The following is a 25,740-nucleotide window of genomic DNA, read 5'->3' on the forward strand; positions in this document are numbered from 1 at the left end:
TTATAATGAAGTGCGTAAGGCAATATCTCATTTAGAGTGAGGGGCACCAGCCCTTCATGCAGGTCACCCTCTGTGAGAATAGTTCATATTTTCCCTCCAGTTTGGAGAAATATTATTTTATCATATGTTAGTTCAGCAGTATCAACCATCCTCTGATTCTAGAATTATTGAGGCGCATTAGCGACACCAGGGGTATTGTTTTTCGCAGCAACGATGATGCATAATACCATGACAAAAGACATTATTGAAACAAGTAAACTATTTTTTGTGCTAATGGCAGATTTTTTAGTGAATATAGATGTTTATCATCAGAAAGCCATACATCATACGATATTTTTGTACACCTTATGGGTACGGAGAAGTTATATTTATTTAATGCAACGTTATGGGTTTTACATGTCCTGTTCATAATAGGGTAATCATTGCAATATTAATTGAGCATGTTATGCTCAAAGGAGGGAGTGTCATGATTATACAGATATGTTGATTCAGTGACGTTGTAGTTAATAAATAATAACATGTAGTTAACAATAGGTCTCATAACAACAAGAGGTATGCCAAAGCTTAGCCCTTCTCCAAGGAGGGAGTGGTCCAGTTTTAGATATTAGACATATAGAAGTGGATGAATATGTCAGAACTCTGAGTAATATTATGCAAGTTTTGTCTACACAGGCTAGGAAAACTACAGAGATACCAGACGAGACACCAGAAGAGACTCTTGTTCGGCCAGGTGATTGGGTGAGGGTGAAAGTTCACAAAAGACAGTGGGCTCATCCCCGGTGGACGGAAGTGTGAGAAGTTGTAACGAACTTCACACGCGCTCTGGTTTAAAGGTAAAGAAAAAGGAGCAAATTGACACCACCTCACACATTGTCACCCTTCACTGGCAACTTCCAGAAAATGATTGGAAGTTAGGAATGATTTGGCAGAGCTGGAACAAAGCCAGTGCTTGAATTGGAATAATAAAGGTGCCGGTACTCTAAATCAGTAACTGTTTCAAGTCAATTTATTTATACAGCCCAAAAACAAGTATTTGGCTCAAAATCATTATATATCCTATAATGCTGGTGGGTTTGTCTCTTTACTGTATCTTTTAGAAAGGCTCACTGTACTTAAACGAAATGACTCAGGGTGCCAAAAAAAGAAGTGCTATTTTTAGAACATTTTAGAACATTTAGAAAAAAATTTTTTAATATTGAAGTTAGATGCATCAATCTGGTGCACTTTGAGAGCAAAATGAAGAGATATATGGATACCTCTCAACATCCATATGAAACAGAACTGTAAGCAGATTAACTTTTTCTTTATGGATATAAAATAAACAAAAGCCTGACTTCTACTGGCGGCTGGTTAAATGACTCCTCGTCCCTGAGTACACTCACCATCTTTCAGCAGGAAAGGAGAGAGGGAATCAATGGAGCTGCCAGGGAGGACACAGGGGAATCCAGACGGTGGTCTATGGGATGTAGACGTAGCACTTTGTATGGAGACCTGAGAGAGAGAGAGAGAGAGAGAGAGAGAGAAACATTATATACTGTATGTGTTCATTATATCTACTATTTCAATATTATTATGTATTGTTTCATACTCACATTGTTAGAAAAGGCTCCAGAAGGCCTTGGGGACAAAAGTGACATTTCAAGTGCTACTCAACTGGCTTTTAGAAAAGCCAGCCCTTTATTAGTATATAAGTGCTTTGTTAGTAATTCAATCGCTCGAAGTGGAGTCTAAAGAGATGAGTTTTCAGTCGGCCTCAGGAAAAAAAGTTTGGACACCCCTGGTCTACGGCAAGGCCACAACGCCTTGCATTGCACTCTCCTACAGCAAAACCCCATACTTAGTTGACTGAAGCCCCGTCCTTTTCCCATCTACACTAAATCTCTTCACCGAAAATAGCAGATCTACAAGCTCACAACATGTCAGACATAGTGAGCTTGTAGATCTGTAATTTACACAGAATGTTCCCAATATTGGGATATAGGCCTCATGTGGTTAAATTACTTACTAGGTCGGGGTTCTACTATGACATGTGATCATTACTTTGCCTTGTTTATAAGAAAATGTATATTTGTTTTGTTCTTTTTAGATTCACCATGTTGCTGCGTGTCATCCTAACCGAAGAGGACATTCGGAGGGTCACCATTGAGAACATGCCCGACACGGTTGATGACCTGCACTTGATCCTCAAAAACAAGCTTGGATTGGAAGGAGTTTTGAGGGTACAATTTCAAGATCCAATGTTCAATAACGAGCTTTGCAACTTGAGTAACATGTCAGATCTCCCTAAAGATAAAGTGACTTTAAAAGTGTACAGTCATCCTCTTGAAGAACTCCAAGTTCATACAGAAGAACTTTATTATCATACAGACTCAACGTTGGACACTGCAAGCTTAACCACAACCCCTGAGTCGAGCTACAGTCGAGTCCAGTCCACCTGCAGTCGTCACCTGCCTCAGTCATTTCAGATCCCTACTTTTGCGTTTGATACAGAGCTAAGGTTAAGGGAAGGAAATGAAGCCTTCCAGAAGGATGGAACCCTTCTTGATATCTCCAAATGCATGAAATCAGACATTTTGGAAAAAATAGCAGAAGCGGTTTATGCCTATAGCCCATACCCACAACATGAGGAATATGCTTTGGTGGCGCAAGCGCTCATCAAAAAACATCCATATCTGAGGGAACCAGGGTCAGCCGCTGGATGGCACTGTTGGACGTTTAGTTTAAAGTTTAAAATGGGTAACTTCAGACAAAAGCTCCGAGAGGCTGGATGCCCAGAGCTCAAGATCAACTCACTCAACTCACGGTCATCCAGCACATCTGGGAAAAGAACTCTTAAGAGGGCTAGAAAATCAGAAGTCAACTTCTTGCCAGACATCCCGGAAGGAAAAACAAAACACTCCCTTGACGAAGAAAGGACAGCAATGCTCACAGAAATGAAGAAGAGGAAGGTTGATTGGAAGCAAATTCAAGCGATGATGACCAGCACCTTCTCTTTGCGGAGAAAGGAAATCTTAGAGGATGAGCCACCTGTGGCTGACATCAAAGATAAATGGCCAGCACTGTTCTCTGAACGTCAGGTAAAGTACTTCTCTATTTCAAATGTGATTGAGGAAGATCAGATTGGAGGCTGATTAAGAATAGAAAGATATGTTGTACACAATGGCTAATGTCTGCTGTCATGAAGATTATACAGTTATATACATACAGTATATCAGTGATATTGAATTTACAGCCAATCGCTCGGCTTGTTCTTTGCTTCTTTTATGCCTACTAGATTGAAGCAGAGTTTGCTCGCCTCACCACTGTTGACCTGAAAGGCTGCCTCTTCGCTGGTCTTGACAAGTATCTGCAGAGGTTCATTGATATCTACAAAGCCAAGCCTGGTGTGGTGGAGCTGAAGAAGCTGTTGACAACACTGGATAGTGATGTAAGTATGCTTACGTGATATTTTACACTGTTTTTCTGTTAAAAAAAGTTCTTATAGTAAATGTTACTATAGCGTTGGTTCAGTAACAGGCTTCTCTCAGTCCCTGTCTCTCCAGCTCTTTATAAACAGCAAATTTACTTTCACACGGGTCAATGGTGTCATCCAATTAGGAGAAAGAACCGCTTTATCAGCTTCAATTTGATAGTTTTCCAATTTTGTCTGCAGCTCTCACTCACACTCACACACACTTATCATTTATTTACTGTTAAATACTCTATTCTGATGTTATCTGACTGAAGCTGTTCCATTGGTTGTGTATTGTCTATTATTTTTAGTGTTCCAACCAATGGAAAAGGACCGTTGTGTTGATGGGGATCCCCCACTACCTCAAAGAGGTTTCGTCCAACTTTTACAAGAAAGTTCAGGTATATTTTATTTTATATTTATATTTTCCGTCAGTGCAGATCAGGCCCCCATTCTTACCCTTACTTGTACGTATCCTGTATTTTAGGACCTAAACAGTGGGTTGGGACCAATCATGAGTAAAAGGCCCTTTCTTTGTTTCCAATTTTCCTCAAAATATTTACTTCATTTTTGAGCGCTAACCGCTCCAACATGTGGCTTTGTGTGTATGTCCGTACCAGCATGGCTTCGATGGCAGTGTCCAAGCTTAGGAGTATAAATGAACTCATCGAAAGCACCGCTCATTTCACACTGGGTGGGATTTTTTTTTTTTTTTTTTTTAATAAAGCCCTTAAAAAATTAGGTTTTTAAGTACTCAACAGCTCATACTCTTTTTTTTTTTTTTTTTTGTGAAGTGTTGTGAGATTGTAGGTCAGCTATTTTCATTAGTTTGGGCCCGAGTGTGTCTTAAGATACAAAGTTTAGGAACCACTGGTGTGTTTCATGCTTAATGCTGTTGTGGCCACAACAACAGAATCAATAAAGGTTTATTTTATCACGTTTTCCACTTTGTTTAGGCCACAGATGCTGAGGAGGACATGACAAGAGGAATGATGCTGGGCATCCTCATAGTGGCAGACGGGGATGATACTGTCAGTTTCGCAGTGGTCATCGAGGAAGAAATCATCTTTCCATCAGTCAGTGATTTTCCAACAGCTGTGTCACTGCTGATGGGTCTGCTCTACGCACTCAACATCGACTATCCCAAAGGCATAAGGCAAGGTGCCGGTACTCAGTAAAATGCCGGTACTCAGCCGCCGGCAATATACGTATATATTGTAAACGCAACGCAGCGCAAATGTGGGTCTGATTCTGCCTCACAGAGGGTGACTGGCTGTCTACATGACGTGGCCTGCCGACATTGCCACTTTCATACAGATCATACTAATGCCCTCGATTGGTCTCTGCGTGTCATTCAAGCTCGGGAGGGTGTGTGTTGGTGTATGTGTGGCTCGAGCGAGCGACAAAGTGCGCGCACCGGTTACGTGTATTTAGGGTTGCCAACTGTCCCGTAAAATACGGGATTGTCCCGTTTTTGGAAACGTAAGTACCTGTCCCGTAATGAACTGATACGGGACGCACCTTGTCCCGTATTTTGGGGTGGTGGAAGAATGACCGCTCGTTATGGTGATTCTCAGTCATTCGCTCTCTTGAGGACTGCGTGCGCACCTCTCAGAGCCACACACACACAAGCAGGGGGGGCTATCTTGAGCTGTGGGAGCAGCAGCATGCACGCTCAGCTCATTGGTCAATACTCATAGTCATGCAGCAGAGGAGCCAATCACTATAACGTATCGTATCTTAGCAACCGTTTCACCTCCATGCTGCTCGTCCTGCCCAACATGGAAGATGCTGCCGACGACAAGCACAAACAAAACTACCTCCTCAGAGTCCGAAAGTGATGCAAAAAACAACTTTTCTCCTCCTCCTCCGCCGAAGAAAAAGACGAAAAGAAAGAGTTACTACAGAACTGAGTGGGAAAAAGAATACGTGTGGCTAGAAAGCGTAAGGGACGATGTGCACAAGGCAAATTGTACTGTCTGCCGCCGACAATTTTCAGTTAGTCACGGAGGACTAACTGACGTTAAACAACATGCTGCAGGTGAAAACCACATGAAAACAGAGAAGCAAAGGAGAAGCCAGGGAGCCTTGACACAGTTCCTCGTTCGTCCAGCAACTCCAGAGGCTAACTTGGTATGTCAAATAAGGATGTTAATTTTGTATATGAATTTAAATTAAACCTACATTTACAAACATTTTGTTTGGTCAATTTCATACTGCTAAATGTTCAATGTAATTAAGTACCCCAACACTGATACACTGTGATATTTTTTAAACAATATATGATCAACTTAATCATATAATGATGCAAGTAGATGTAATGACTAATATTTATTCATAATCAGAGGTGGTAGAGTAGCCAAAAGTGTACTCAAGTAAGAGTATTGTTGTTTTAAAACAATATTACTCAAGTAAAAGTAAGAAGTATTTTTCATTAAAACTACTATTCACCTCCGGAGACCCAGAAATTAATTGTGTCCACTATAGAGGACACCAAGGGAAAGGAAGGACTGAAGGATGGAGGGAGGAGTGAAGGGAGGTCAGAAGGAGCTAGGGAAAGAAGGAAGGAAGGAGGAAAGATTGAAGGAAGGAAATAAGCAAGTAAGGTAGGAAGGAAGGAGTGGAAGATGGAAAGAAGTAAGGAGGGAAAGAAGGAAAGAGGGGGAAGGATGGAAGTAAAGAAGGAATGAATGAAGTACAGATTTAAGAAAGGAAAGAAGCAAGGAGGGAGGGAAGGAATATATATATATATATATATATATATATATTGTATTCAAGAGGTGGGTAGAGCAGCCAACCGTATTCTTATTTTAGAACAATATTACTTAAGTAAAAGTAAAAAGTATTTTTCATTAAAACTACTCTTCAAAGTACAATTTATCCAAAAAGCTACTCAAGTAAATGTAACTCATTACTACCCACCTCTGTTCATAATAAAAAATAATGCATACTATATACAACCTATACACACTCAAACAGCTAGTATATACATGTGTAATACATATCAGGTAGTATTTGATATTATATATAATATTATATTACAATGATTATATGTATAGTGATATTTTCTTTTTCTTTTACAGGTAACTGCTGCTGAGGTAGCCCATGTTTATCACACGGTCAAACATAATTTGAGCTATAACTCATCTGATTGTGCATTCAAATTGACCCTGCAAACACTAAGTGACTCCTCAATCGCAAAAAAGATGTCGTGTGGGAAGACAAAAGCTGAGGCAGTGGTCACTGATGTCCTGGCACCAAAGGCAGTTGAAGAGGTACTCAGCCATTTGAAGAGTGAAGTGAAGCCGCTCCAGTTTTCTCTACAAACTGATGCCTCAAATAGAGGCAATCGTAAGATGTTTCCCTTGGCTGTGCAGTTTTTCACTCCAGAGAAGGGCATTGTTAAAAGGCTGATCGACTTTGTTGAAAATGCAGATGAGTCTGCTGCAGGGATAGCCAGTTCAATCCAAAGTTCTCTGGACAAAATGGGTCTAACTTTGGATCATGTGTCTGCATTCAGTGCAGACAATGCAAATGTCAATTATGGCATCCATAACTCTGTCTTCACAAAATTGAAGGAGTCCAACAGCGAGATCCTCCGTGGCAACTGCCATGCACATGTGGTCCATAACACCGTGAAACATGCCTTGGATAAGCTGTCAATTGATGTGGAAAATATTGTCCTGAAGGTGTACGGTCACTTTTCCATCTCTGCCAAAAGGAGAGAGACCCTGAAGGAGTTCTGTGAGTTTCTGGATGTAAAGTTCCATGACATTCTGCGCCATGTGGTGACCAGATGGCTGTCACTCAACCCTGCAATCAGCCGCTTGTTGGAGAACTGGACTGCGCTGAAGTCATATTTCATCAGCCTCGGTGATGAATGTCCAAGGCGGCTGCGAGAGTTGCTGAGGTTGCCTGAAGATGCAGCTGGGGTTGAAGAGGAGGCTGATCTTGCAGAGGTGTATCTCCTCTTCTGCAACAATGTCCTGATGCTTTTTGAAGAGTCGGTCAAAAAACTGGAGAGGGATGCCACCACATCTGCTGACCTATATGCCATCATGGACTCTTTTCTGAGAAAACTAATCAAGAGAAGAGATGATCAGTTCTATGGCTACCTCACCAAACAAAAGCTTCGGCGTCTCATTCCATCTGAAGCTAACCTTGCCAGGGAAGAGTTTACAGCCTTCTTAAACACTGCCATCACTTATCTGCAGAAGTGGTTCACATTCTCTCAGGAAAACTGGCTCTTTTACCTGCAGCCACTCTGTCTGACATCTGGGAACATCTCATATGAAGACATGGAAAAGATCATTGAGAAGCTACACCTAGTTGCCAGGTATGTAACTCACACACTGTACCACTTTGTACTTATTCCCTTTATACTGGCATATTATGCACACCACTTTTGTCTTGTATTAATAAAAAACAAAATTATACATAAATACTTCTCATCATACAAATCATGTCTTATTTAAATGCAAACAAATGCACGGGGCTTTTATGTGTTGTTTTTAATATAACATTTTATCAAATGAATTCAACAAGTGTCTCAGTAGTTTTTAATAATGCTACTGAACTGAATTCCAGTTTCATCTCTATTCGCAGGCTCAACCTCTCCATGGATGAGCTCTTTGATGAGTGTGTTACGGCAAACAGCCTCCTCGATCACCTCACAAAGTCAAAGGATGATTGGGAGCTGAAGGGAACAGCTGAGAGGTGGGTAGCAGTTCTCAGGGGCCGGGCAGCTGACCTTCCAAACATTCTGGCTGTGGTGTCCTTTGTCCTCAGCATCCCTTCCTCTACTGGGTACGTGGAGAGGGTCTTTTCTTTGATGAAAAATAAATGGTCAGATGTGCGGAACAGATGCTCTGTTGAACTAATTAAGAGTGAGCTGATTGTCACTCTCAATTATGAAGAGTCTTGCTCAGAGTTTTACACTGCATCTCTGGTGGATAGACAACTCCTTGCTGCTGCAAAAGGCCAACAAAAATACAAGTGGAAGAAATAGGGTTGTGTGACATCGTCTCTGGTTGTTCCATAGGCAGTTTTGGGGTTTGCCAATAGTATTTTTTTTCTGCTTTAATGTGCACACACACACACACACACACACACACACACACACACACACACACACACACACACACACACACACACACACACACACACACACACACACACACACACACACACACACACACACACACACACACACACACACACACACAGGTGGTGTGTTTTTCTTTAGTTTACGATTTTGCACTAATCTACTTTTTTCTTTCAAAGAGGCCAAATATGTTTGCACTACATCTCAAACACACTGTTTTTTGTTCAGAAGGTGTATATTTATGTTTTTTATTCAGAAGGTGTGTTTTGCACTAATCTATTTTTTCTTTCAAAGAGGCCAAATATGTTTGCACTACATCTCAAACACACAGTTTTTTGTTCAGAAGGTTTATATTTATGTGTTTTGTTCAGAAGGTGTATATTTATGTTTTTGTTCAGAAGGTGTGTTTTGCACTGATTTATTTAGTTATTTAAAGACAACTGTTTTGCACATTTGAAAAAATAAATGATTGAACGATAATCTGTTTCTCATGTCTCATGTCTATAACCTAACTATAACCTCACACTTTGGGTGTTTGACACAAAATTTAGACTGGAATTGAGGGGTTTAACCCAAAAATGGGGGCTTTTGCCGCGCTGCCAAGATGTGTCCCTTATTTGAAACTCTGGGAGTTGGCAACCCTACGTGTATTGTTGTTAGCATCTGGTGCTAGCTAGCTGCGCTAACGGATATCAGGAGCTGTTTCAACAACAAGGTGGAGGGAGAGTCCTTTGCTGACAGACTGAGAGGGTGATAACTTCAGCTCTGGTGAGGTAAATTACTCTCTGAGTCTTTAGATAGTTAACGTAGTTTAAGTTATCTCAGTGGGTCTCAAACGGTTCGGTCACCATTTATGTAAACACATATTTCCATTTGAGGGGGTAGTGATTAGTAAAATATGCATGAATAATACAAACAAAATGTTAACTAGGTGAAAAAAGGTAAGATAAACTTGTTGAGAGCTCAAACTAGTCTTTGCTGTTGCCTCAAAGAGGAGCAGGGGGGAGAGGAGGGAGACAGGAGAGGCCGATTCAGGAGCCCAGACACACTCACAACTATAAATGAACCAAAAACAAATAAATAAACAAGTTTCAATGTTTTTTCATATTGGATATTGTATGTTATTGGTTATGGCCATGTACTTATGATTTTATGATTATTTAAATGTATACATTTTTGTTTCATATGGGTGTAGTCTCTTTATTTCCCCCTCAAAGTCCACCAGATTGATGCATTTAAGTCCAACATTTAAAAAAAAATCTTACCGGGGGAGCATGCCCCCGGACCCCCCCTATAGGATTTGAGGCCCGGCCCCACTGTTCCCAAATAGATTTGCTATTTTTTTTAAATAGTAACCCATCTCCATATGTTTCTTTTTGGGTAGTAGATTTAAACTAGAGGGCCATCACTTTGTGCAGCAAAGCTATTGACAAATAAATCCAGCAAAATGGCACAAAAAACTGGTAGTGGCCTCAGGGACGAGGAGTCATTTAACCAGCCAGTAGGAGTCAAGCTTTACTTTCTTTTATATCCATAAAGAAAAAGTAAATCTGTTGACAGTTGTTTCATTATGGATGTTGAGAGGTATCCATATATCTCTTCATTTTTCTCTCAAATTGCACCAGATTGATGCATCTAACTTCAATATTTAAAAAAAAATGTTCCCGGGGGAGCATGCCCCCGGACCACCCTAGACTAGAGGGTGTCAGGTCCACTCCCCACTTATAAAAATAGCACTTTACCACTGCACCCCCTCTAATCTCAGATGCACCCTGAGTCATTTTGTTTAAGTACAGTGAGCCTTTCTAAAATATACAGTAAAGAGACAAACCCACCAGCATTATAGGATATACTATGACTTTGTGCCAAATACTTGTTGCTGATTTAGAGTACTGGCACCTTTTGTATTCCAATTCAAGCACTGACAATGTCCCACTGTCTGGCTACCTGCATTAAGTCAAGTGCTTGGCGCAGTTGTCGGCAAAATGTCGCTCCTCTGTTTTCATTGAAACAGCACCTTATATCCGTTACCGCAGCTTGCTAGCACCAGATGCTAACAACATAAATACACGTAGGCCTAAGGTGGGCCCGTTCTCTCTCTCTCTCGCTCGCGCCATACTGTTAGAAATTAAAATCAATGTTTTGATGGTATAATGTACCTTAAACATACCGTCAGTTTAAACACTGTTTTATACTGAAAAAAACAGAAATTCTCTTGCACAACCAGTTAAGCTTTTATTCTGAAAATCCTTCATCTCCGGTTAGCATTTAGCATGTGACTAATATACGATTTCCTAAAGAGGTGAATTAATTTAGTAGCGAAATGACATGGAGTGGTGCAAACCGAAACCTACTGATTTAACACTATAACTATAGATGTCGAGATGCTACCATGCTGAATATTAAATGAAGGTACAGTTTATTTGAATACATTATTGTTTACAGACGTGGGTAGCATGTGAAAACATCCGGAACTCCACCGGAAACCAAAATGCCGTGAAGTATTTCCAGTATTTTTAAAGTATGAATTACAGCGTTTAGAATGTGTTAAATGAAAAGTGATGAAAGAGAATATGAGGAGAAGAGGCATGTGGAAGTAAGCAATGAATGTAAAATGTCGGAATCCTCCGTATAACGCAATATCGGATCGGACTCAGAATAACGAGGGAGGAGTCCCCTACGTCACTACAGCTCCCAGAGAGGAGGAGCGAACAGCCAGGAAGCGGGAAGTACGAAGACTTGTGTGTCTCTTCTTCACGGCCGCCATTGCGAGAGGGAGCTGCAGCTTTTCTCTCCTCACCTGAAAAATATTCTGCTTGTAACACTACCGCGCCTTTTTTTTATTAAAGTATCCCATTTGAACCTTCTCAGAGACTCCATTTAGTCTCATTTTTAAAGCTTCTCTCCTGGACGCGAGAATAACGAACATAGTTAACAATTGGTGACCCTGACGTGATCTCGTTCCACCGGGAGAGCAGTTGTAGTTTTCAAAGGAGCTTGAACGATGCTGGCAGACATACACTCGGGCCCATACAGAAAGGTAAAGAAGTACCTGTTTATTCAAAATCTTCTATAGATTACATAGTGAACCATAGGAGTGTGTGTCTGTCTGGTAAATTGGACTCCTGAGAAAGACTGCCTAAATTAAAGTTAAAACAAGCCTAAATTGATAAACATTGGTATTCTCGGTGGCGTTGCTTTGGGTGAGTTCATTTTCTTTTTTTCTTACATTTAACCCTGCATGCTATTCGTTTGTCTGTTATTACATGTCGGCTAGAGGCCAATCACTTCAATAGGTGTCTCTTGTTACGTTTTAAGTTAACGTGAAGGGTTTTAAGCCATTAAGCAGTTGGGACTTCTTGAAGCAAAGACACAGCCACATTTGGAAGCTGAGGTTATTGGAGTGAGTGTTTCTGTTAACAACAGTGTGAGGCTGTTTTAAAAAAGTCATTTTTCGAGGAAAAGGCCTGAGTAGTTTGAAGCTTTCAGTGGTTACATTTTTCTGTTTTCAACAAGACATTGCGTGTGGATTACGACGAGAAAAAGCAACATTCGTGTGTCAGATAGACGATATTCTTCTGATTGTGTTTGGATAGCGTCCCATTTTGTCCCATAATAGCCGGTTTAAACAGAAGAGATAACCATACTGGCTCTTAAAGTAAAAAAATGTACGTACATGGGTTGAGGGCTATGACGTAAGGGTATGAGGCCCATTTATCATTGTAAACTAAATAGAAATGTTATTTTAAAACTACAGTGTTGTGTGTTGAATTTTCTAGACTAAAGATCACCCCACCATTATTTCAACTCCGCTGTGAGAGCCACGAGGTGTGTTTTGAATATCTTTGTTCTTCAGGTTAAAGGTTGGAAAATCAGTTGCCATCTTGTCTTGCCCTCATGTTCACAATGAACCACATGGGAGTCGCCATTTCGTGAAATGCTAATTGAAAGTACTCAGTTAGTTTTATGAAAACCCAATCTGATTTTGGAATTTTGCTTGCTAGTGTGTATTGACGTTTTAAAAAAAAATATTCCTGTTTGCAAATGTGTTTTGGCGATTATGTTCTGTGTTGTTTTACCACAGTGTAATTTTCTTCCCATTTTTAAGAAGGAAAATACACTTTTTCTTGTTGAATTGAGGTCAGTTTTGCAACAGTTGTCCCTAGTGGATTGAACTGTAAATTACAACAGCGCACTCTGCTGGTAGTACAACATTATTACACAGATAGAGGAAACACCTCTTAGGAAAAATTCAATAGCATTTTGAAGTTTAATTTTAAATGTTATAAATAAACACATGCTTGATCGCCAAAATAAAATTGCAAGTGTTTTTTAATTATAACATAAGAAACTTTAAATAATACTCTTTCAAATAAGACTAGAGAATATTCAAAAAGCTAACACAAGTTATGACATTTACATAATTCCATACACTTCGGCATGGGTTTAATTTCCACTGGGGACAGGGGGGACATGTCGAAGCGCATCTTGTGAGAGAGAGATAGAAAGAGAGAGAGACAAACAGAGATTTACGGGGGTTGTTGTTAGCATTTGGTGCTAGCTCGGAGCTAACGATGATTAGTAGCTGTTTCAACAATAAGGAGAGGGAGAGCTCTTTCCTGTCAGACTTTGAGAGACTGAGAGAGAGTGAGAGAAAGAGAGAGAGACAGAGAGAGACAAAGATAAAGAGAGACAGAGATAGAGACTGAGAGAGTTACAAGGGTTGTTGTTAGCATCTTGTGCTAGCTCGGAGCTAACAGAGATTAGAAGCTGTTTCAACAATAAGGAGAGGGAGAGTCCTCTCCTGTCGGACTGAGAGAGATAACCTCAGCTCAGCGAGGTAAAGGACTCTGAGTGATTAGATTGAAACTTTAGCCTAAGTTATCTCAGTGGGTCTCAAATGGTTTGGTCATCTATGTAAACAAATATTTCCATCTATGTAATATTAGTTGTATATAAAATAAGTTATGAAATCCTTCCAATGTGGGGTTTGAAAGGGGAGTGATTAGTCAAATATGCATAAATAAAAAGAAAGAATGCAGACTAGGTAAGATAAAGATAGGAGAGAGGAGTTTATCAAATATTTGGTATTGGTTCTGAGCATATTCTAATGTTTTTTTGTTTATTGAAATAGATACAGTTCTGTTTCATATGAGTGTTGAGAGCTTTATCCATAAATCTCTTAATGTTGCCCTCAAAATGCACCAGATTGATGCATTAAACTTCCATTTTAAGAAAAAAATCTTCCCGGGGTGCATTCCCCCGGACCCCAGAGGATGTGAGGTCATCACAAATAAAACAGGTTCACATGGATAGGATACTAGATAAGTGTGCACACTCATTATATACACTACACATTTGTCTTGGATTTGTTAACACTATAGTCCCTAATATATTTATAGAAAGGCAGGAAATGGAATTAAATTGAGAACATTTTTCATTGCGGAGGACCCCGTTTTGTGTGTCCCCCACTTCTCAAACCAAAGTTACACCCTTGCACTTCGGTATGTACTGTACACAGTAGATTTTCACCAGATTTATAATTTCCAAAGTCAAAACCATACACTGTACAATTTTTATTTTTAACATTTCATATTTAAAAATTTGCATAATGTTTAGATTTTAATTTACTTTATTAATATTTTACAAAAATATTACAACAAATTATAATTCTATAACTTAAAAAAATATTTAAAAAACCAAAAAAAAAACCTTGAGCAACTAAAAAACAAACAAACCCAGATTTAAAGTTAAGTTCGGATGACATAGGATATTATTTATCAGGAACGAAGGTGCTAGTCGGAAGATTAGTACTTCGATCTTTGATAACTTCATAACTTCATTCGAATAGGAAGAGAGCATGTCACCGAAAGAAACTAAGTTGAGACCAGAAGCAGAGCCAGGCTTAACTGCAGATATCAAGGAAAGGGTAAAAATCAGATCAGATGCTTTGACCTTTCCAAGTAAAAGACAGAAGAGATGGAACCAAATAGAGAAACTGTTGGAAACAAGTGGACTGATTCCAGCAGATGATCAACCTGGACCAACAAAAGCCCATAGAAGAACAGTACTCGACTATGAGCATGAAAAATGCCTACAACAGCTAACCATGGAGGGAAGCTGAAGAAAGATTTATAAGAGTTACAAGTCCGATACTCCACCTAGAATATGCCAGCATATTGGAAGACTGCATAAATGTGGTCCAAGTAGCAGACCTGGCAGTGAGGGAAGACATAGCAGAAAAAAACAAAGAGGCTCCAGTTATCCAAACTCCGAAGCTGTATCTAAGCTTGGCCGAAGTCCCTCCTCCCTCCCTGAATGTTGGTTTTATAGGAGAAGTCTTGCAGTTGAATAGAGTCTCCACGGACAAACATCTCAAAGAATTGGAGTATGAAGTAAGAATGCTAACCAGTAAATCAAAACACCTGATGGAAGAGAACATACGATTAGAAGAAATCACAGAACAAAGACGACGACAAAGAGAAACACAAAAGACAGAAATGGTAGCATTACAACTGAGACTCTTGAAGATACAAATAGCTGAGAAAGATACCGAAGCTAATAAAAAAAAGAAAGCGTCAAGGCAAATGACAGCTACATCAAAGATGGCCAAAGAACCAGAGAAGGCAGGGCAGACACCTCAAACAGTTCAACCTCGAGTAGTGCCAGAGATTCAGATGCAGAACCGACAAAAAGGAGGAAGAGGTTTCCGGTTTGAGAGATGTTACCATTGCTGCCAAATGGGACATTGGTCCAGAGAGAGTCTGCAGAACAATACACCAAATAACGGCCCTCCATGCATTTACCCCAGGGGAGGTTTCCATGATGACGACAGAAGCAGGGGGTCCCAGGGATGTCAAAGACGAACAGGTGTGCCAAACATGAACCAAATGCCACTGACAGCCTGGTAGCAACCAGAACAATGAGGAAGATCAGAGGGCCAGACCGCCAGGTGATGCATCTTCAGCACAAGGGTATTTTGAAATCCAGCTACATAGAGTCACATATGTCACCACATGAGGGAGAGGTTGAATTTTATTTAAAAGATAGTGAGTAGAATATTGCATTTACACATAAAGCATCCACAGAGTAGTAGAAGATTAAGACATAGTAGAACATTTAGCAGACTATTTTTGTAATTATGAGAAGGAAAATAAATTACGAGTGATGTTGTTCCCCCACACAGAAAACTATTGTGTCCACACAGCTAGTGAGGTCAAGAAGACGGGCTTACACCCAAAATATGCAAGGGGCGGCGATACACCTGACGTGAAGCTGTCCAGACCTGAAAACAGAAACTCGATTCTGCTGTGGTGAAGTCTGGCTACAAAGGGAGGTGTTCCAATAGGGTCGCTTGTCTCAAACCAGTGAAGAAGTCAACAAGAACCCAGCAGAACTAGAGAGTGACTGTTAGCGGGAGAACAGTAACGGAGCGACAGAAACTGGCCCAACATTTTCCAGCCAGTACATAGATAGACCCCGTCAGAAGACCGGGGCTGTGTTTAAAGCGGAACTTCATTTATTCTTAGTAGAAGTGTAGTTTTTCATCAAACAATTATGTGATTTATGGAGTCAGATTACATATTTCTCATAAACACCATTTTATAATCGGTCTGAAGTATCTTTTTTAAGACATGAGCCGCAGATTAAATAACATAACACTGATTGAGAGCTTGGATGAAGAAGTTGTAGGGTTTTTACAACAGTTTCAAGAATCCATTTTTATTTATTTATTCTTGAGTAACTGTACTGATTTATAATGAAGTGCGTAAGGCAATATCTCATTTAGAGTGAGGGGCACCAGCCCTTCATGCAGGTCACCCTCTGTGAGAATAGTTCATATTTTCCCTCCAGTTTGGAGAAATATTATTTTATCATATGTTAGTTCAGCAGTATCAACCATCCTCTGATTCTAGAATTATTGAGGCGCATTAGCGACACCAGGGGTATTGTTTTTCGCAGCAACGATGATGCATAATACCATGACAAAAGACATTATTGAAACAAGTAAACTATTTTTTGTGCTAATGGCAGATTTTTTAGTGAATATAGATGTTTATCATCAGAAAGCCATACATCATACGATATTTTTGTACACCTTATGGGTACGGAGAAGTTATATTTATTTAATGCAACGTTATGGGTTTTACATGTCCTGTTCATAATAGGGTAATCATTGCAATATTAATTGAGCATGTTATGCTCAAAGGAGGGAGTGTCATGATTATACAGATATGTTGATTCAGTGACGTTGTAGTTAATAAATAATAACATGTAGTTAACAATAGGTCTCATAACAACAAGAGGTATGCCAAAGCTTAGCCCTTCTCCAAGGAGGGAGTGGTCCAGTTTTAGATATTAGACATATAGAAGTGGATGAATATGTCAGAACTCTGAGTAATATTATGCAAGTTTTGTCTACACAGGCTAGGAAAACTACAGAGATACCAGACGAGACACCAGAAGAGACTCTTGTTCGGCCAGGTGATTGGGTGAGGGTGAAAGTTCACAAAAGACAGTGGGCTCATCCCCGGTGGACGGAAGTGTGAGAAGTTGTAACGAACTTCACACGCGCTCTGGTTTAAAGGTAAAGAAAAAGGAGCAAATTGACACCACCTCACACATTGTCACCCTTCACTGGCAACTTCCAGAAAATGATTGGAAGTTAGGAATGATTTGGCAGAGCTGGAACAAAGCCAGTGCTTGAATTGGAATAATAAAGGTGCCGGTACTCTAAATCAGTAACTGTTTCAAGTCAATTTATTTATACAGCCCAAAAACAAGTATTTGGCTCAAAATCATTGTATATCCTATAATGCTGGTGGGTTTGTCTCTTTACTGTATCTTTTAGAAAGGCTCACTGTACTTAAACGAAATGACTCAGGGTGCCAAAAAAAGAAGTGCTATTTTTAGAACATTTTAGAACATTTAGAAAAAAAAATTTTAATATTGAAGTTAGATGCATCAATCTGGTGCACTTTGAGAGCAAAATGAAGAGATATATGGATACCTCTCAACATCCATATGAAACAGAACTGTAAGCAGATTAACTTTTTCTTTATGGATATAAAATAAACAAAAGCCTGACTTCTACTGGCGGCTGGTTAAATGACTCCTCGTCCCTGAGTACACTCACCATCTTTCAGCAGGAAAGGAGAGAGGGAATCAATGGAGCTGCCAGGGAGGACACAGGGGAATCCAGACGGTGGTCTATGGGATGTAGACGTAGCACTTTGTATGGAGACCTGAGAGAGAGAGAGAGAGAGAGAGAGAGAGAAACATTATATACTGTATGTGTTCATTATATCTACTATTTCAATATTATTATGTATTGTTTCATACTCACATTGTTAGAAAAGGCTCCAGAAGGCCTTGGGGACAGCAGTATCATTTCATTTCATTTCAAACCTTTATTTAGACAGATTAGTCCCTTGAGATCATCGATCTCATTTACAAGGGAGACCTGCATCATTTAGTTCCACATGAAACATAAAAACAACATACAAACAACAGAGGATATCATATTTACATATTCAACATTTACAAATACCCAGAGTGTCAGAAAGCATTTCATTTAGACATGCCTTAAATACATTCAAAGAAATAAAAATGCTCAATTTCAATTTTGCCTGTAGACTGTTCCAAGCAAGTGGAGCTGCGCACATAAAAGCTGTCTTACCTAAGACAGTCCTTACTCTTGGCACATCTAACAAGACTATATCCTGTGATCGCAGACAATAGCTGCTTGCAACTTTCTGCTTTATCAATGAACAGATATAATACGGGAGTTTGCCCAACATAGCTTTATAGATAAAAGTGTACCAGTGACTGAGCCTCCGTACAGTGAGTGATGGTAAACCTGCCTTGGTATACAATGTACAGTGATGAGTAAGTGCTTTACAGTTAGTGACAAATCTCAGAGCACTATGATACGCAGCATCTAGTTTGCTTAGGTAGTTGGCAGGTGCATTCATATACAGCAGATCACCATAGTCCAGCACAGGTAAAAAGGTCACAGTGACTAGCCTTTTCCTGGCCTCAAGCGAGAAACAGGACTTATTCCTGAAAAAGAAACCTAGCCTAACCCTCAGTTTTTTAAGCAGGTTATTGACATGAAGTTTAAAAGAGAGACAGTCATCAAGCAAGATACCAAGGTATTTGTAACAGGCAACAACTTCAAGTTTTGTTCCTTGCGTTGATACAATATCTAAAACAGGCTCTGGTGACTTTTTAGCTTTTGAAAAGAGCATTATCTTGGTTTTATCCACATTTAAAAGAAGCTTTAGTTCAGAGAGCTGAGTCTGAATAATGTTAAAAACAGCCTGTAATTTAACAACCGCCTCCTGAATGGAGGGACCTGCACAATACATCACGGTATCGTCCGCATAAAAATGTAAAGTAGCTTCATCCACATTTTCACCTAAACTGTTGATATATATGGAGAATAAAAGTGGACCTAAAACAGAACCTTGAGGAACACCATTAGCAATGTTTAACCACTCAGAAGACAGCCCATCAAAGTGAACACATTGGGACCTTTCAGAGAGGTAGTTCACAAACCACCCCACTGCATGGCTGGATATGCCAGTACTGAGTAGCCTCTGTTTTAAGACACGATGATCAACGGTGTCAAACGCTTTGGAAAGGTCAATAAACAGAGCTGCACAACTCTGTTTATTATCTAGCATACTAGTAATATCATTTACCACTTTCATTGTTGCAGTGATGGTGCTATGTTTCTTCCTGAAGCCTGACTGATGTTTAGACAGGATATCATTTATACATAAAAACTCCTTTACTTGTTCACTCACAAGTCGTTCGAGCACCTTAGCCAAAACTGACAATTTAGAGATTGGCCTATAGTTATTTAAAATAGTTGCCTCCCCTCCTTTCAGTAGAGGCAGGACATAAGCAGACTTCCATACTTTAGGAATTGTATTTGTGCTGAGGGAGAGGTTAAAAAGAGAAGTAAGAGGTGGAGCAATAAAATCTGCAGCTATCTTTAAAAAGAAAGGTTCTACGTTGTCCGGGCCAGCCGGTTTCTTAGGATCTAACTTGGATAAAGCTTCATGGACAATACCAACAGTTAAAGGAGTAAAACTGAAAGGGTTTTCCAGACCACATTGTTCAGAGTCAAGGACTGGAGCGTTCACAGAAGCAGAAGCACAGTCAGTGACAGAATCAAACAGAGAGCCACAAGAGACAAAATGCTTATTAAAGCAATTTAGCATGGTGGCCCTGTCTGATATAATGCCAGATGCTGTGGTGAGGTACGGAGGTAGCTCATTTGGGATATCACCAGTGGAAATCGATTTTATGGCTTTCCAAAATTTACTAGGATTATTCAGGTTTTCTGTGGTAACTGACAAATAGTACTTTGACTTAGCACTTTTGACATTTGAAGTAAAGCTATTCCTTAGCTGCCTAAAGCGTAGCCATTCTACCTCTGAGCCTGATTTCCTAGCCTTTGCCCAGGCATTGTTTCTCTCATGAAGGAGACTGGACATTTCAGCAGAAAACCAGGGATTGTTTCGTCCCTTCACTCTAAATTTACGCAGAGGTGCATGTTTATCTATAATTTTTATAAAACCAAGATAAAAATAAGACCATGCAGTTTCTACATCAGCACACAGATCGATTTTTCCCCAATCAAAATCAAACAGATCATGTAAAAAACCCTGCTCCACTAAGTGTTTTTTATCTCTCTTTGTGATGATGCGTGGTTTAACTTTTTGGACCTTAGTGTCCCTAATTGTGGCTACAACACAGTGGTCACTCACATCATTAGCAAATACTCCCACAGATGAGTATTTATATGGAACATTTGTTAAAATTAGATCAATTAAGGAGGATTTATTTGGGGACTTAATATTTGGGCGAGTAGGACTGTCTATAATCTGAGTAATGTTCAAAGAGGTACACAGGTTTTTAAAATCCTCTGACACAGAAGTTAACCAATCCCAATTAAAATCACCAAGCAGCACTATTTCCTTGTAGGAAAGTTGAGATAACAGTTTTGCCAATGAAGATAAGGAGTCCTTGACAGCCGAGGGGGCCCTGTAGCAACCCACCACCATGACCTGTTGACCCTTTGTTACTTCGACATTCACAGCTAAAAATTCTAGTTGTTTACTAACAGATTTGGAAACCATTTTTGTTACACAAAACTTATTTTTGACATAAATGGCAACGCCACCACCTTTTTTAGGACGGTCAGTGCGATATACATTGTAACCATTTATGTAAATGTCAGAGGCCAAGATCGATTTGTCTAGCCACGTTTCTGATAAGACAATGACATCAGCATCAGTTGAACTCGCCCAAATACGGACAAAATCTAATTTAGGTAACAGACTGCGCACATTTAGATGAATTAAACCTAACCCCGATCTAGAACTAAAATCAGCAGGAGTAGCTATTTGACTAAAACTACCAGGTGGACCCGGATTTGGCTGTACATTTCCTGATAGTAACAACAATAAAAATACCAAGCACCTTTTCCTCTTAATCAACACACATACATGTTCAGCTGTTCTAGAGTCACCAGCAAACTTCGCAAAAGTGAGATTAGAGTTCAAAAAACAATTCTGAAGGACCATTGTGGCAGGCATGTGAGAAAGACAGACATTTGACGAAATGAATGTCCGCGACAGTGCAACTAGCAATTGTTTGTGCAACCCATCCGAACCTGTACAGGGGATGTCCACTGCGGGCGGCAGAACGGACCCGCATCCAGCAGAATTGTCAGGATGACTAGCGAACTTCTCCTTGTCCAGCACAGTCAAAAAAAGGCACAGCAGAAACACGACATTTGCCATTTTCCCAGACCAGCTCAACAGCATCCACGATGTTCCCGAAGCAAAACCACGTCAGGACAGCAGCAAGGAAATAGGCAATCAGCAGTGTGGCAACACTCCGGTTTCTCCGCGGTATCTCCAGACCAGGCCTCCCCCGCACAGTAGCACCCAACAGGTGGGAGTAGGCCTCTAACAGCAGGTGGATAGCGGCCTTCAGCCGTGGGAACCACCACCAGCAGAAGCAGAAATGGGTGGACGGCAGGCCCTCAAACCGCGGCAGATCCTCCACAGATCAATGGCGTTAAAGATGGAACATAGATGGACATAGATGGAGCCTAAGCCGGAGAGCTAGATCTATGCTAACAGATGCCAGTATCAGGGGCTGGAGCTGGACAGGCTCTTTCATCAGCACTTCTCCTTCCCTTTGCCAGCCACGATCTCACATACTTTTCTGGATTGAACTGTCCTAGCGGTGGTCCATTGCATTTGATAAAAAACAAACTGGACAGTCGGCTGACAGAGAGAGCATTCCTTTTTGCAGTAAGGATATCATTCATGCTGCTGAATGCCCGCTCACACTCACTAGTGGAGACAACGATGGTTCGGACTGCTTTTAGTAGAGGCTCCATGGCAGCAGGCGTATACGGGATGCCCTGATTTCCTTGTATTCACGAAAGCCCTGAACAGTCTCTCTTCTGTCCACTTTCAGCACTTCGCACAAACGTAGCACCTCTGCGTCCCCATACTGTATGTCTAACTCCTCTTCAGGCCAACTACCAGGATGGAGAACTTTTATGTCATGTATTAGCTGATTGTCCCGTGCCTCCCGGCCATGTAATGGGCTTTATTTTGTGCTGACATGAGAGGAGGTTGTGGAAGTCATTCTGTGTCTCAGATTCTCTACCATACTGCGGAAAAACTGACCTGCATGAATCTGTACAAGCCTGCCATTCTCACGCAGGGCAACACCCTTGAAATATTTCTCAGCTAGAGCTCTATGAACTGTAGTCCTATGTGGGCCAGGCATGGAGACCATGGATTCAAAAACTCGTATTTCTTGAGTTAGGAGCCTATCTGCTGTAGGCAGTGTCATCTCTCTTTTTTGGAGTTGCCGAGAGAGGTCGCTGAGCTCTGTGAGCGCATCATACATCAGTCCCAGATTGCTGACAAACAGTGCAGATGTGAGCACATCATCAAGGCCCTTGTACTTTGTTCTGTCTCTGGAATCCCTGCTCGTGTCGTTTGCAGCATTTGAAAAGTGATCATGAAGCACTCTGTAGTTTTCCCAGACTGCTCTGACGCTCCTTTCACTTGAAGCTACCCAGCGGATGGACAAAATACGCCCGATCACCAGGAGACGCTGTCCGACTGCTTGTGCACACTGCGCTAACTGCCTCTGATTTTTGGGGGAGGCATGAAACAATGAGTAGAGTTTATCAAAAAAGATTGGAAAATGATTGACCCCTGAGACCTCCTTTCACATCCCCAACTGCCAGCTCTAGTCGATGATTTGAGCAGTGCCACACAAACAGGCTTGGGAATTTACTACACAACTGGGTAGCAACGCCTGTTCTCTTCCCTAGCATTACTGAAGCCCCATCACATGCAAAAGAAACTAAACACTGACCTAAAAAGTCCTCGTTAAAATGTCTTCCAAGACACTCCATTAAAGCCTTTGTGATGTCATCAGCAGTTGTTCCATCCAACCCGATCAGCTCCCAAAAAAACGTTTCGGGCTCAGCATCAGCTAATGCTGAGCGTAGACACACAACAAGCACAGTTTTACCACTAATAGTGGTAGATTCATCGACCAAAACACAGAGTTTTCTTTTGTTTTCTATCATGTCTTTGGCCATTTTTTTCTTCAGCTCATCTGCTATGTGGTCGATGATTTCACCGCAGGTTTTATTAGAGTGCAAAACCCTGCCCACGTTCAGCCCGTTCAGTTTCTGCAAGTTCAAATCAATTGGCATGTCCGTGAATTGCCGGCTATGCTTTCCAATTGTATATGCCGTTCGAAAAACTCTGATAGTGGTCTCGTATTCTGATCTATGCATAGACTGCACTTGCTTTTGAATTGCTTCACGTGGAGCAGACTGAAGTATGTCAGCAGCTTTTACATGGGCTTGTGATTCTTTGTGTTCTTTGGGGTTATTTTCTCAGGCTAGCTTGTTGTTTGCACTTCTCACTACCAAAATGAGACACTGCACACTCACCCCATTCAATTGAGAGTTTCAGTCCTTGTCCAGTGTGTTTTCCCAAATATTTCACCTCTTTACATATCCGGCATCCCAGCTTTTTGTCTTTAACAATGAGCCATTCATTGGTCTTGCAAAAATAGTCCACCTGGTCCCTTGTCCAGCAGTCAGGTGCATCGCTTTGCCCGGTGTTGTTGGTGGTAGTTGAGCCAGCAGCAGCTAACGTTAGCGGGAGAGAAGGCTCTGTTGGAGCTAGTGCTACTGAACTTGGAGCAGGAGGGTCGACGAGAGAAGGCACAATTTCAGACACAGGCACAGCATTTTCTGTATTTGCAGTCGGGTCCTTGTCCGGCGACAACCGCTGTCTTTTCGCACTATTAAGCCACGCTAACATTTTTGAAATGCTAACGTCGTCGTTATGTGATGTATTTTCTGCTCTAGTCTATCGCGGCGGTGCGTCAGAGATGCGTCATGAGATGTCGCCGGCATATTTGTTGACATGCGTCATGACGTGCCGCCGGCTGCCGGCGGTAAGAAGTGCCGGTACCACAAGGGTAAAAATCAGAAGTGCCGGTACTGCGTACCGGTGAGTACCGGCCCGATTCAAGCAATGAAAACAATAAATAGAAATAAGATAAAGATAGAAACAGCTCAAAAGACGAATTTTTTGTATATGTTATTTTAGTACTCATTATTTAAATTCTATAACTGACACAACCAGGGATAAAATAGAGATGATGACAAGAACAAAGCCAAACCAATTGTGGGGTCCCCTAGGGATAACAGGCAGAATAGCATTGTCGATTGTGCTCATTACACTTGGCACCTTGTTTTTTGGATGGGGAGTACAATATCAAGTAAAATATGGAACCATTAATTCACTCATAGAGAATGCCCACATCACTAACAGAACTCCAGCTGTGTTTCAGAGACTTTCACGTATCCCCAGAGCCAAAAGATCAGCTGAGCAACAAAAGGAGGAGTTAGAAATACTCGTTCCCAAAGGTGAGGCGGTTATAATCAAGATGATTCACCCCCCTTATATGCAGTTCTTGTATCAAATGATGAGATGGGTTTAAGTGATCGGGATATGTAAGTGATGGGGATTAACAGATTAGGGGAATCTCTAAATATACTGGATCCATGTTTTAGTCTGTACCAGAAACACCCCCTGTTAAGTTTATGAACAACCGACCGGTGACCTATCTGAGCACAATTATTGAAAATGATTACAGTAGAAACAGGCTACTAACCCACAAGTACAGCTTTGTACGTACAAACTCTATGAACAAGATTTCCCAGCAGATAGTGGCAACATTGCAGATATGTCCAGTCACCAAAGTTACTTATGTTCTAAATAACAGTGAGATTTAAAATGATGGAGAAAATATGGGGACGTTCTTTTATAGTGTGTGAAATATGTGGTGCTTGAAACATGTAGGTATTTAAATGTATAGAAGAAAATGGTTTCCAGAAAGAGTTAATTGGAGTAGACATTTACAGTGGGTGAAAGCAATGTTTAGGGATATGGTAAAATTATTAGTAGGCATGAATTGTGTTTAGATGACATTTAACAACTAAGATAGATAGTAAGATTAGGAAAATAGAGTGAAAAAGGTTGGATTTATGTTACCTCAGTGTGTTAGAATTAACTATAGATAATGCGGCCCGAGATCTCTCTCTCTCTATCTCTCCGCCTGTGAGAACGCTACGACCCCAACTTCCAAGCAGACAAAAGAGCTCACCACGGAAGACTCCTCCTTCTCCATCGAACAGACAGAGAACCAGAGCTGAACCAACAATGACAATACTTTATCCAGAACCATCTCCACCTGAGGAATCCAGAACTACAGGTGACATAAAAGGCACACTCTCATCGGTCCCCCACAGGACATGAAGTTCCATGCTGAGCCACGGGATAGGGCACAAGAGCAGAGGGTGGGACATGAGAGCGGAATACGCCCTCCATGCAACAAAGTAGAGACTGTAAAGGAGGAGATGAAATGCAAAGCAGTTGGGCCACTCAAAAGAGTTACAGCGGAAGGATCCAAGAGCGGATGGACTGAGGAGAAGGTGGACGGAGAAGAGGACAGGACGGAGGAGTTGGCATGGTCCGGCAGAACTTGAGGGGGTCGTGGCTTGACAACCGGAGGGGGAGAGAAGGAAAACGGGAGTGAGTGAGTTTACACA

General features: G+C 40.9%; 2 protein-coding genes across 2 annotated transcripts; both read left to right on the forward strand.

Annotated features, from left to right (window-relative positions):
• Nucleotides 1–1,891: 1,891 nt before the first annotated feature.
• On the forward strand, nt 1,892–4,629 carry LOC307032944 (sterile alpha motif domain-containing protein 3-like; the record flags this gene model as incomplete). The annotated part of the gene is made up of 4 exons (XM_079671218.1): nt 1,892–3,077; nt 3,275–3,427; nt 3,763–3,852; nt 4,408–4,629. Exons 1-4 carry the CDS (start codon nt 2,061–2,063, stop codon nt 4,627–4,629), a joined length of 1,482 nt encoding a protein of 493 aa, XP_079527344.1. The 5' UTR covers nt 1,892–2,060.
• A 2,591-nt stretch (nt 4,630–7,220) lies between these two features.
• On the forward strand, nt 7,221–9,130 carry LOC307031466 (uncharacterized protein). Its single transcript, XM_079668594.1, has 2 exons — nt 7,221–7,787; nt 8,057–9,130. Exons 1-2 carry the CDS (start codon nt 7,441–7,443, stop codon nt 8,457–8,459), a joined length of 750 nt encoding a protein of 249 aa, XP_079524720.1. The 5' UTR covers nt 7,221–7,440; the 3' UTR covers nt 8,460–9,130.
• Nucleotides 9,131–25,740: the final 16,610 nt, after the last annotated feature.

The sequence above is a fragment of the Notothenia rossii genome, assembly GCF_949606895.1.
Source record: "Notothenia rossii genome assembly, chromosome: 3".
In the NCBI taxonomy this organism is placed as follows: Eukaryota; Metazoa; Chordata; class Actinopteri; order Perciformes; family Nototheniidae; genus Notothenia; species Notothenia rossii.

Coding starts and splice junctions, on each gene's coding strand:
- LOC307031466 (XM_079668594.1), top strand. CDS start 7,441: ATGCTTTTTGAAGAGTCGGTCAAAAAACTGGAGAGGGATGCCACCACA. Junction 7,788..8,056: donor AAGCTACACCTAGTTGCCAG/GTATGTAACTCA, acceptor CTCTATTCGCAG/GCTCAACCTCTCCATGGATG.